Source organism: Rhamphochromis sp. 'chilingali' (genome assembly GCF_963969265.1).
Source record: "Rhamphochromis sp. 'chilingali' genome assembly, chromosome: 5".
NCBI lineage: Eukaryota > Metazoa > Chordata > Actinopteri > Cichliformes > Cichlidae > Rhamphochromis > Rhamphochromis sp. 'chilingali'.
Window position 1 is genome coordinate 40,388,131 of NC_137932.1, and position 13,793 is coordinate 40,401,923.

The following is a 13,793-nucleotide window of genomic DNA, read 5'->3' on the forward strand; positions in this document are numbered from 1 at the left end:
TGTGCTACCCTGTATGTGTTTGTGACGCATTGCATAGACCACAGTTTTCTATTTACTGCTATTTTTGTTGGTGATTTTTGGTTTGTGTGTTTGTTTTTTAATCTATTCACGAGGCCTCAGTGACCTCAAACAGACTGAAATAATCTGCCATTGTGACTGTTTGCATAATAAAACATGTTAAAGGTTTGGGACTGTAAAGTTATTCGCCAGTATTGGTCTCTAATCCATGATCATTTACAAAATGTTTTTTCATTTGTTTTTCCTTCAACTTTTGAGACCATATTTTTGTGCAATGCACCAGTGGATAAACTGAATTCCAATGACAGAAGACTCCTGTATATCCTTCTGGCCGCAAGTAAAAAGCCTCTTACGAGAAGATGGCTTAAGCCTGAACCACCAACGATAGAAGACTGGATACATTCTGTACAAGAGATCTATACGATGGAAAAAGTGTCATTTTCTCTTAAACTTCAGAGGGATACCTTCTATGGAATATGGTCTAAATGGACAGACTATGTTAAGCATATGAGGTGTGATTTTGTATATGATGTTACAACCCTGAGTACTACGTAAACCTACCTGCCCTGCTGCCTCCTAACCCTAGTTTTTTTTTTCTCTTCTTCTTTTCTTTTCTCTTCTTTTTCTGTCTTCTTTATTTTTCAATTACAAGTTAAAATGTGACAGCAAAGAAAGTGTAAAAAGGCAAACTACTGTTATGTTCAACAGCTGTCCCAATAAAAGAGATAATAACACAAAAAAACGTGTTAAAGGGTCCTGAAAGTTTGACAGGTATGCACAACAGAGTTCTAGCACATATATTGTTTTGTTTATTATTTTTGTTGTTCTTTTTTAGTGAAATCTGTTATTTGTGAGACACTTATAAAATGTGTATAAAACATTGATGATTTAAACAATAGAGTGTTTATTAGTCTTAAGATTGCTGTTTTGTTCGGGGTAAGGCAGGTAGTGGCTGTGGTTAAGGAGGCACTAAATCTCCAGAGGTTCATCATTACAATATTTCTTTAAGAGACAAAAACAAGTATGTGTGTGTGTGTGTGTTATCAGGAGGAGCTTTTCACTGCACATTATTAAAAGGTGGTGGTGGAGAAAGTTTAGTCTATCAAAAGCTTTCAGCATGAGCCCGTCTCAGCAGAGAATCAACTTCATCACAGGATTACTCTTAATGTCAGGTAATGATAACACCTCTATTTCCTACTTAAGTGTTCATACTTTATTTTCTAAACCTAAGCAGGTTTTCATCTGCAACAAATGTTTTTAATAATAATGATAAGCATGACTGTTATTATTTTAATTATTACTAATGTAAAGGTTTTATCTGTCAGGTTCAGGTTAAAATCAGTCTTACTGTGCAAATATATTTGTTTCTTTTCCCTTTTGTACATTTAGTTTATGTCACTGTGGTATGCTAGAATCACACTTTCTAAGTATAAGTACTGCAAAGACGTTTGTTTTTTTTACTGCTATAAATATTTTTTGTTATTTCATCTTCTAGTTGGCAACTGTCGTTATTGTTTAATGGCTTTTAATGAATAACATTTGATTTGACATTTGATGAATAACATTTGATTACAGCAGATCTCTTTCTAAAAGTGCTATAAATAAGTTCAATCATCCCCCCCCCCCCCCCCCCCCCCTTTATCTTATGTGCAATACCACTGATTTCCTTTCTGATCTGATAATACAGTAAAATTCAGGCAGCAATACTGATCCAATACCGATACTTTGAGCAAAAACTTGATGTGTTTGGATTAAAAATGAGAGTATTTCAAACTATACGTTTATAATGAATACAGGACATTAGACTCTTGTTCTTATTGTTTAAATATGAAGAATTATCATACAGTGTTAGTACATACATTTTAAAATATTCAGTTAAGAATCAAAACAAATCTGGCTGATTGAAAATGATAGAACTAAGTAACATTTTGTACATACACATTATTATGTCTTATGTATGAAATACGCCTATAAAAATCCATCATAAAGTCTACAATCAGAAGTGCCTAGTGTAACTCATAAACACACACCTGAAAGCAGATAAGCTGTAAACTGGAGAGGAAAAGTCATCTCACTAATTTAGAAGACGCTTATTTAGTTTAAGAAAAAAGTTTGTTGCGCTTTAAAAACCAAAAATTAAAAACTCCTCGGTGAAGCTAGGGCACTTATTGTTCATTGCTGAAAAAAGAGAATAGAATCATAAGGTTTCTTTTCAACACTGTAACCAAGCTGACAAACAGTCAGAGCTGCTGAATCAAGTTTTTCTTTAATCGAAACAACTAATGACTAAATGAATATTTTCACAAAATACATTTAAACCATCAGAGAATAAATTAGTCATCGCCATCTCACAGCTAATATTATGTACAGCTACTTGCACTACTACTGATATTTGTTTAGTACAATTCTCTCCAATGACCTTTCTGAATCATATCTACTGTATTTTTCACACTATAAGCACACTTAAAATCCTTTAATTTTCTCAAAAAACGACAGTGCGCCGGTGTGCTTTATGTATGAATTCTGGTTGTGCTTACTGACCTGGAACCGATTTTATGTGGCACAGCGTTCAAAAAACTGTCAAAAATGTTTTAGTACGACTTTTGTAAGCTATGAAGCCGCACTGCTGATGGATTGTTGGAGCATTATGGCTACCGTAGTCAGGAGCCTCGCGGAGTAATCTGGGTCCAACAATCCATCCGCCTCGGGTCCCAAAGTCAAATCAACACTGCGGCATCAATGAGAGGTAAAAACTGTCTAAATTCTTTCATCTTTAATAAAATGATCAGCGTTGCTGCTTTACCAGATGTAACAATTACGTTTAACATCCAGGCATCCATGAAAATAGGATTTATTAAATTTAACAGAGATAGAAGTTAGCCGTAAGTTAGCTCGCTAGTTTCCACCTAAATATGATATAGCATGTTCTGACTGAGAGATTTCTGAAACAATTCAAACATACAGCTCTGCTATCACTTCCAACATAAATGAAGACAGAAAACTAAACAGCAGTGACGTTTGTAGGGTTACTGAAGTTGGGCTAGCTCATAGGTGTCAAACTCTGGCCCGCAGGCCAAATTTGGCCCGCAACCTAATTACATTTGGCCCGCGAAGCCATACCAAATTACTATTAGAGCTGGCCTACTGGTATTATACAGCTAATATATATATATTGTTTTGTGGAGGTAAACACAGACGACACGAGAGCTCTCGATAAACACTGCTCATTTATTACTCATCACCACAGAACTGAACACTTTCCCTCCAAAACACAGCAACAACACTTCCTGAGAACTGGGTGTGAGTGGAGCCCTCCAGTGGTCCACCACACATGCCCCCCCCCCCCCCCCGAACACCCAGTAGGGTCATCCCCTAGTCCAGAACCCTTGCTTTAATTAAACGTCCAGAACGGCTGAACCGGGGAGGTGGAGAGCTGGCGGAGGGGAAACGAGCCTGAGGGCCAGGCTGGCACGGACGGTCAGGAAAAACTGAAGATAGCTCGGGCCCCGCCAGGTGGGGGGCACTCCCAGAGGAAGAAGCAGGGTTGTCCAGTCCAGTGGAAGGCGGGCGGCCACGGCGGGGGGCCTGAGCCGGCACCACTTGGTCATCCAGAAGCACATGTGCTGGTTTAAGTCTGTCAATAGAAACAGCCTCCTGCCGACCCCCAAAATCCAAAAGGAAATGCTTCCGGCCCGGTTGAATAACCCGAAAGGGGCCGTCATACAGTGGACGCAGCGGAGGCCTATGAGCGTCATGCCTGACAAAAACAAACTGCGAAGAGTCCAACGACCTCGGAACAAAGGTGTCAGGCACACAATGGTGCACTGGGCCAGGAAGAGAAAACGAGTCTCTTGGGGCACGGAGAGACAGCACAGAGGGAGCGAAGCACGGGGGTGGGCTCTCAGGCAAGAATTCCCCGGGGACCCGGAGGGGCTGACCAAGGACAAGTTCAGCCGGGGAAACCCCAAGGTCTTCTTTAACCGCGCAGCGCAACCCCAGTAAAACCCATGGAAGACGGTCAACCCAGTTGCCATCTGTGAGAGAAGCACGGAACGCGGCCTTAAGCGACCGGTGGAAACGTTCGCACATCCCGTTGGCCTGCGGGTGGTACTCAGTGGTGCGGTGGACCTTGACCCCCAGGCCGTCAGCCATGGCAGACCAAAACTCGGAAACGAACTGGGGGCCCCTGTCTGAGGTAATGTCGGCGGGGGGACCGAAACGCGAAACCCACGTTGACAAAAATGCCCTGGCCACTGCTGCTGCTGTAGTGGAGGCCAGAGGCACTGCCTCAGGCCAGCGGGTTGTGCGGTCCACTACAGTCAAAAGGTGCGTGAAACCTTGTGACTGCGGCAGAGGACCAACCAGATCCACATGCACATGATCAAAACGCCTCCCTGGAACGCGGAAGGATTCGAGGGGCGCCTGTGTGTGCCTATGGATCTTAGTGCGTTGGCATGGGATACACGCGGCTGCCCAGTCTTTCACCGATTTACGAAGGCCCGGCCAAACGAACCTAGAGCTGACCAGCTTGACCGAGGCCCGGACGCCTGGATGAGAGAGGGCGTGTACGGAGTCGAAAACGCGACGACGCCACGAAAGGGGAACTACAGGGCGTGGACGGCTGGTGGAAACATCGCAAAGCAGGCTAGGCCCGCCGTTCCACACGGGTCTGTCCTCCAGTACAAGGCCCGTTTGCGCAGACCGAAGGGAAAGGACGTCCGGGTCGGCCTGTTGGTCAGCGGCCATAGCCTCAAAGTCTATGCCAACATAAACAGGAGAAACCAGCACGTGGGATAGACAGTCAGCCACGCAGTTGGACTTACCAGCCACGTGCTGAATGTCCGTTGTGAACTCGGAAATGGCTGCCAACTGGCGCTGCTGGCGCCCGCTCCATGGATCAGAGACCTTGGACATCGCGAATGTCAAAGGTTTATGATCGACGTACGCGGTGAAGCTCCGACCCTCGAGAAAAAAACGAAAATGCCGTGTGGCGAGGTGTAGGGCCAGCAACTCCCTGTCAAAAACGCTATATTTGCGCTCACTGTCTCTAAGCGTGCGACTAAAAAAAGCGAGCGGTTGCCAGACACCAGAGACCCGCTGTTCTAACACTGCGCCCACTGCCACGTCCGACGCGTCGGAGGTCAACGCAATCTCCACCGACGGAAACGGGTGGGCCAGCAGGGCGGCGTTTGCCAGTGCGGTCTTGGCCCCAGAAAATGCCTGGATGCGTTCAGGGAGCCAATCAATCGGGTCCTTAGCTGTTTTACCCTTCAAGGCAGCATAGAGAGGCTGCAGCAGGTGCGCAGCTCTGGGGAGAAAGCGGTTGTAGAAATTGACCATCCCCAAGAACTCCTGCAGCGCTTTAACTGACGCAGGACGCGGAAAAGCCGAAACGGCCCGGACCTTGTCTGGCAACGGAACCACACCGTCAGCGGAAATGCGGCGGCCCAAGAAATCCAGAACCGGCAAGCCGAACTGGCACTTGGAGGGGTTGACGATCAGGCCGTGTGCCGCCAAGCGCTGGAAAACCTGATGCAGATGGGACGCGTGCTGACTCTCAGAGCAGCTGGCCACCAATATATCGTCAAGGTACACGAAGACGAAAGGCAGCCCGCGCAAAACAGAGTCCATCAACCGCTGAAAAGTCTGGGCGGCGCCTTTCAGGCCGAACGGCATGCGCAAAAATTCAAACAGGCCGAAAGGGGTAATAACGGCAGTTCTGGGGACGTCTTCGGCGCGCACGGGAACCTGGTGATACCCCCGCACCAAGTCAATTTTAGAAAAAAATCGAGGTGCTGGCGAGGTGGGCGGAAAAATCCTGGATGTGGTGAATGGGGTAACGGTCATTCTCCGTGACATTATTCAAACGGCGAAAATCCCCACACGGCCGCCACCGACCGTCTGACTTGGGCACCATGTGTAGCGGAGAAGCCCAGGCACTATTCGAGCGCTGCACTATGCCGAGGCGCTCCATTGCGGCAAACTCGCGCGCGTGCGAACACCGGGGAACCGACCGTCGGAATATAATGTTCAACCCCGTGCTTCGTTGCCGTGTTCGAGAAATTAGGAACAGTCAGTGAAGGGAACTCCAAGAGCAAACGCTGAAAAACATTCCCTGAAGTCACTAAATTAGCCCGATTCAGGGGCTCGATGGCGCGAGTGAAACAGGGTATTGAAGAAAAAGACAGTGCATCGATTAAGCGTCTGTTAGCGACATCGACCAGCAGTCCGTGGGCACAAAGAAAATCAGCGCCCAAAATAGGTACAGAGCTAGCGGCAACAACAAAGGTCCATTGGAAATCCCGACCATGAAAACAAACAGTCACGGACCTTTCCCCGAACGTTGCGATGGGAGAGCCATTAGCCGCAATAAGCTGCGGTCCGCAGCCTGCTGCTAAACTGTCGGCTCCGGACGGGGGAAGGAGGCTCTTCTGGGAGCCAGAGTCGACCAGGAAACGTCTCCCAGAGCGCGAGTCTTCTATGAAGAGCAGTTTTTCTTTGTCGCCAGCGGTCGCGGCCGCTACAGCGTGCTGGCGGGGTCCATGTCCCAGGGTCGGAAAAGCGCAAGGCGGCAGGCAGCGGCGCGCTCCGGCGCCAAAACGCTGATGGTAGAAACAGAGGTCCCGTCCGTGGTGTCGCTGTGCCGCGATCTTTGCCGTCAGCGAAGGATCGGGTACGTCGTGGCAGGTCAGCGGGGAAGTGGAAGGCGCCGCCGGCGAGGCTGGAACTAGGTCGTGATCGTGGAAAGTGCAGGTAGCCAGGAGAATACGATCCGCATCCTCAGCCAGGGAGCGATAATCCTTCGTGCCCAGAAGCGGAGAGTTGGCGAGGCCGGCTCTCACGGCCGCCGGCAGCTGTTGGAGGAAGATGTGGGCGAAGAGGAATCCCCCGTCGTCCGGTCCGAGAAAGGATAGCATGTGCTCCATCAGTTCGAGAGCCGTACCGCCACCTAGGCCTGAGAGGGAGAGGAGCTTCTCGGCTCGCTCTGCGTCGGTGAGGGCATAGCGCCGAAGAAGCAGCTCCTTAAGGGCAGCGTACTTCCCTCGGGTGGGTGGGTCCCGGAGGAGAGTCAACGCACGACGGGTGGCTAGCGGGTCGAGAGAAGCCACCACATGGTGATATTTCGTGTCGTCAGCCGAGATGCCACGAAGGGCAAACTGAGCCTCCACGTGCACGAACCACGACGGGGGATCGTGAAGCCAAAAGTCCGGCAGCTCGAGCGCCACAGCAAACGTAGCTGCAGCCGGAGGCAGAGAGCTGGCGGCTGCTGATGCATCCAGAGCGGAGTCGGCGCCACCATCGGACTGCAGCATGTTCGAGTCAGGGGTCACCAATGTGGAGGTAAACACAGACAACACGAGAGCTCTCGATAAACACTGCTCGTTTATTACTCATCACCACAGAACTGAACACTTTCCCTCCAAAACACAGCAACAACACTTCCTGAGAACTGGGTGTGAGTGGAGCCCTCCAGTGGTCCACCACAGTTTAGTATTAAGCTTTGCTTGTTCCATATTCAGTTTTTCAGCAAAACGTTTTTGAGTCCATAAGAAAAGATTCATTCTTATATCTGGAGGAATAAATATATTTCAATAAATATTAACGTTAGCCTGCGACTTTGTTCCAGTTTTGAATTTTGGCCCACTGTGTATTTGAGTTTGACACCCCTGGGCCAGCTGGTATATAATGATGTGCTCCGTGATCGCTAGCAGCACAGCTATATTAGCATAGCATAGCATAAACAGTGAAGCTGGAGGATGAATGCTAATGCTTGTTTTGCTTAACAAGCGCCTTATAATTCGGTGCGCCTTATGTATAAAAACACAGACCCGTTCATCGACAGTGCGCCTTATAATCCGTGTGCCTTATGGTCAGAAAAATACAGTAATTAATAGATTTCAATTTATTGTGCTTGCTCCAAGGGGGTCATTATTTTAGGGGTTTTATCTTACAATATAAAGTGCCTTGAGGTGACCCTCTTGGTCACCCCATCTAAACTGACACTATAGGTAAAAATCCATAAAGGCAAAAACTCAAAAGCAAAGTTTATTCTTTGTGTTTTGTTGTTTTTATGAAATACATTTTCTCTGTGGTCAGTGTCTGTATGTTACAGTATACTGTCTTGTAAAAATGGCCACAGTGGCCCAACACACGAGTCCTTGCAGGCTGTCTTTGACCTCCAACCCTTCAGGCCAGCCGTGAACCTCAGCAATCCCACCATAGCCAACATCTCCTTCACTTTGTATGCTGTCCTCGGTGTGGTGAGTTTCCTTATTACCACTTTAAGAAATGCACCAAGACTTCTTAAGGAATTTCTCTAAAACCCCATATTATTATCATACCTATTCTTATTTAATGCTGTTTTAACTCGAATTGAGTGGTACCAGTCAACAACAGGTTTACTCATATTCACTGTATTTCAGAATGAGAAAACTCAGATGCTCACTACTTTCTTGTGGCTGAGACTGGTAAGTACTCAATAAATGTCAAACTTATAGTAAGTATAACCATGGACACTGTAAAAAGCTGCTCACATATTTAAATGTTACACTGGAGGTTTAAAATGAATGCATTACTTCTGTGGCAGTACTGGCACAATGAGTTCCTGGTCTGGGACCCCAAGGAGTGTGATGGTGTCACGAAGATTTCTCTACCTGTGAAGGAGCTCTGGTCTCCGGACATCATTGTTTATGAGTTGTAAGCACTTCAAATAAAACATTTTTTTAAATAATAACATTTATACATTTAATCAGCTCAGCAAAATGAACCTTTAAGCACAAAACCACACATGCATAGTTGCCATAAGTACAGAGTGATAAGCATGAAATGCTGATACAGATCTGAAAAAGATATTTTTGTGAACAGGCTTGGAATCAGCCAAAGATCCTGAAGTCCAGTTACAAAATACAAACCATGTCGATATTCTAAGATGTCATCTGCAGGTACATTATCGACCTTTTCATGCAGACATTTTAGCTTGTCACAGTGGAGGAACCACAGGTGTAATAAGGATGGATACAGACCTCTTATGGTCCTAGTATTGTGTGTACTTGATTACTGTAATTACTTACAGGGGCACTTATAAAACTATGGAGTTATAAATAATGACTGTACTTGTATTTAGTTCTATTTTTACTTTACACTGTCTCATACATATGTATCCACAGTGGGACTGATACAAATACGATCTCTCTTTTCTGTCATTGTTTTTGTTCAATATTATACTATTTCCTAATTTCCCCACCTCCCCCTGCCAGTGTGGATGACGACGTCTCCCAGGCATGTCCTTACGTCTACGTTAACCACACGGGTCACATCCGCTGGGACAGGATGCTGCGGCTCGTCTCATCCTGCAATCTGGAGATCTTCAGTTTTCCTTTTGATGTGCAGAACTGCACATTTACATTTGGCTCTTACATGCACACCAGTAAGAATGGGCTGCTTTCAGCTTTAATTCAGAGGGTTTAACAAAAAAATTGCATCAGCCGTTTTAGGAATTACAGCCAATTTTACACATAGTTCACATCTTCAGTGGCTAAATAATATTAATGGAACAAAGTAACATAATTTTAAACATAATAATTGTTTTTAATACTGGGATACAAATTCTCTGACTGCCTGAAGTGCAGAAGCCATCTAACCAAATACTGTTTCCTCCCTTTCCTCCCTGCTAGGGTTTTACTGAAGCCACCTTCAGTTGCTGTTTGTTTTTGGGTCTTTTTGGGTTGTAATAAATAAATAAAAAACATGTTTGTTTGGGTTGAGATTAGGTAACTGCTATGAGACTGACTCCAATTAATTTGAAGGACTATGTTTGAAAATGTCTGTATTTCCTAAAGGGTTAATTGAATACCTTTATTAAACCGCTTAAATGAAAGCCAAACATCTTCATTTCAATCACACAACTATCATACATTGTGTGCAAATTACAAAATTACTTTTGTATGTATACCTAACAGTGTATTGTGTTGCTGTGGTTGTCTTACATAGTACGGGATGTGAGGGTCAGTCCAGCTCTGCCTTTTAAGGAGATGTCTCTAAACTCAAAACGATACCTGGAAGCAAGTGGAGAGTGGGAGCTGGTGGACATACTGGGAAAGACCTCCATACTTAAATTTGGAATCGACGAATGGGACATCATCACCTTCTGGGTCAGAGAGCCACACTTTCACTGAATTTCCTACTTTTAAATAAAACAAATATAACAGACTGAAACTAATTTGGGCATCAGAGACTCCACAGCACAGCAACAATGGGACTGATGCTTACTTATTAATGCTATTTACCACTAGTGTCTGTATGGCAAATATACAATGTAAGCCAGCAGGTATAGTTTAGCTCAACACAGAGTGTGACATGTAGCTGAGTCTCTTATTATTAAGGTCAGAAGTTGTTTTTAAAACCATCCAAAAGGCTTTACTGCTTGACCACAGATTATCTGCAAGCCACTGCATCACTGTAGACCTTTAAAGTGATTTTTAGCTAACTGTTTCCTTTCTTACTTCTCCTATACAAACTTTTTGAACTGCAACAGGCAGATGGTTTTGTACATTCTCATCCCCAAACAGGAGTCGGTGAACAGATTTTAGAATTTAGCATTTACTAATTCAGTATCTATCAGTTTATAGAAACTAAAAAAGAACCAACAGAAAGCGAATGCAAAATTAAAAACTCACTTTTCTGAATACAGAAGTCACACCCTGTGAAGATGCATCTAAACTGCATGTGCTTTCTTGTTCACTAGGTGGTCGTAAAGCGGCGCCCAGTGCTCTACGTGGTCAACCTTCTGATCCCAAGCTCTTTCCTCATGCTCATTGACATCCTGTCCTTCTACCTGCCTCCCCATAGCGTCGACCGTGCCTCCTTCAAAATGACCCTCATCCTGGGCTACACAGTCTTCCTGCTCATCATGAACGACCTGCTGCCAAGTACAGCAAATGGCACTCCCATCATAGGTGCATACTGTTATAAACCACCTTATAGATAAGTAGAAGAAAATGGTTGGAAGGCTTATAGGCCCCAAATTTAGCTGCCTGTTAAAAGTGCTGATAAACAACTCGGCCAACATCTTAAAAGTTAAATGTATGACTACTTTAATGTTTGTCCTTTGATTCTTCAATCTAGGTATCTATTTCTCAGTGTGTCTTGCCCTCATGGTTATCAGTCTACTGGAAACAGTCATCATTACAAATGTCCTCCACCATAACTCCTTGAAATATCGGGAGGTTCCAAAGTGGGTTAGGATTGTTGTGCTCAAACATATAGCAAACCTCATCTGCTACCGCTGGCCAGAAGATATCCAGCCGCCTTCTACACCACAGAAGGATAAACCTGGAAACTCCAATGGCAGTTCTGGTCCTTGGATCATTCAACCAGCCAGCCGGGCACCTGACCAGCACCCAGTTAGTAACGGTAGCCAACCTACATAATACTCTGTCATTACTGCCAATGGCCAATTGGTGCTGAAAAATCTTGTGACCTTAAAAGTATTTGAGAAAACATACTGGCAGGCATCACTTGGTTCACTCAGATACAAAAAGGTTACATGGGCAAATGTTCTATTCTGTATTAAATTAAAAGATATCTGTGGTGTTAAATATATTATGGAGTGCTCTTTATTTGACTTTTTAATCTCCACTTTTCTGCCAGGTACATCTGCTCTGCCTGAACTGCAACAGATCTGTCAGTACCTTGCTGAACTTCGTGCCCACCTCGTCTCTCTGCAGAAGGAAAGCCAGCTGTTGGACCAGTGGTGCCATGTAGGATATGTCCTTGACTTCCTGCTGTTTCGTATCTATCTACTGATCATCAGCTGCTATGCTATGGTTATTGTCACAATGTGGTGCATTTGGATCATTCAAACCTAAATGAATATTGATATGATCCAGGATGGGTGTCTTGTATAAACAATTAGAAAACGTGAATGCATGACAAGGACTGTATTTTTTTTCTCTAACATAAAGTATAATTTACTTGTAATTTTGAAACAGGCCAACTGATAAATACAGTGCAGTGGTTTTAGGACAGGGGCTGGTCATCATCACCATCATCTGCCACAGTAATAAATGAGTTAATCTTCCCTCAGAGCAACAAGGTCCTTTCTCTCACAGTCCAAACACATGCATGTTAGGTTAACGGGTGATTGTAAACTGGCTGTGCATTTGGGGATAGATCATATTGCTTAAAGTGGATGAATGTATGATTCGATGTGGTTTGAGCTTTGCATGATCAGTAAGATTTTCAAAGTGCTAATATATATATAGCATGCCTTTAGATTTATTGCTTTTTACCATTAATCATGTACAGCAGTAGCTTCTTTTATTAACCCTACCAGTTACAAATTTTTTAAAATTAACCCAAGATCTGATGACAGAAAACAGTAACATAATAACTGAAGTGAACTATAACAATGCAGTTTTCTTGTCTCTATGTGTGAAATCAGCTGAAGAAGAGTCGTGTGGTAATAAATTCTCAGACGCATTACATTTTTAATCCATTTTAAACACACACACGTATTTATTATTATTTTTATTTTGTCAAAGAAAGAAATTTTAATGAAAATAAAATCTTAATTAGTAATTCTGAAAATAAAAACAGTGATGCTTACCATTATTTTTTAAATCAAAGACACAAGTCACAGAGGAAAATCTACTTTAGAAAAAGTATGAACAATAAAGTAGGAAATGAAAATTTGTTGTTGTTACCTGATATTAACAATAAGCCAGCAATAAAGTTGATCCTGGGCTGAGATGGACTGACCCACAAAGCTTTTGATGGACTATTTATTCGCCATCACCACCTTTTAATAATATGCAGGATTTAAAAAAACGCCAAGGGGCTGCGAGACATTTATACAGCCGTATTTCGCACATGACTATGAAAGGCGGAAGAGGAAGTAGTTCCTTTGAATGTAAACGATCCGAATGATATAGTTTCTTTCCACTGTTCCTGTTAATGATGAACTACATATTTACCCTAAATTACTAAAATAGTGATATTTTATATGAGAATCAATTCTAGAACATAAATGACTGGTATCGGAGGAATCGATATTTCAGGATCGATCCGCACATCACCACTCACAACAATGGCTGAGTGTAATTGGAGTCATGTGTGGACTTATTTTACCTCCACAAACAGCTGAGACGTGGTTTGCGATAAAAGTGGCAAAAAAGTGCTCCAAGAGTGAGGTGTTGTGGCCATACTAGGGAGACATTCAAAAGGGCTGTTGAGGGGGGATGAATGCATTTTACAGGGTTTATTTATCGGATAAAATACGTTAAATGTCACCGTTATTATTGGCCGGCCCGGAAACAGCGGGGGTGTCCAAATTCAGAGGCTGCTTCCACCTGAGGACCCGGCCTTCGTGGTCTAAAGAAAGCCGGGTAGTACATCACGAGCTCCCTCGGTGGAGTGAAACTCTGCCGTCTGCTCCTTGCTATCTAAAATATAACCAGGCGCTGACGTAAACTCTCGACCGTCTCACACTTTGTTTAATTAGTTTTTTGTTTAACGTTTATTCAGCTGTGTGAAAACCCCGGAGGACCCCTCCCGAGGGATTAATAAAGTTAAATTTAATTTAATCTAATCTAATAACTTTAATCTCAGCCAAACCGATTTACTCACGAACAAATAAAACACTGAAAAAGCCAAACAATAACATATTTAAGTTATCAAAGTGACTTATATATCATGTTTAACCCGAGTAGTGAAAGGCCGCGGGGGTTTGAAGACGATGTGTCGGTCGGCTCAGATATTTGAAGTTTACACAGCTA

The 13,793-nt window shown here is 43.9% G+C and overlaps 1 protein-coding gene across 1 annotated transcript; it reads left to right on the forward strand.

The window, feature by feature from the left end:
• Positions 1 to 1,135: 1,135 nt before the first annotated feature.
• On the forward strand, positions 1,136 to 11,885 carry LOC308396487 (5-hydroxytryptamine receptor 3A-like; the record flags this gene model as incomplete). Its single annotated transcript, XM_080881832.1, has 9 exons — positions 1,136 to 1,190; positions 8,116 to 8,279; positions 8,442 to 8,486; positions 8,606 to 8,715; positions 9,276 to 9,445; positions 10,009 to 10,169; positions 10,763 to 10,973; positions 11,143 to 11,430; positions 11,668 to 11,885. 9 exons carry the CDS (start codon positions 1,136 to 1,138, stop codon positions 11,883 to 11,885), a joined length of 1,422 nt encoding a protein of 473 aa, XP_080737958.1.
• Between the last annotated feature and the right edge of the window lie 1,908 nt (positions 11,886 to 13,793).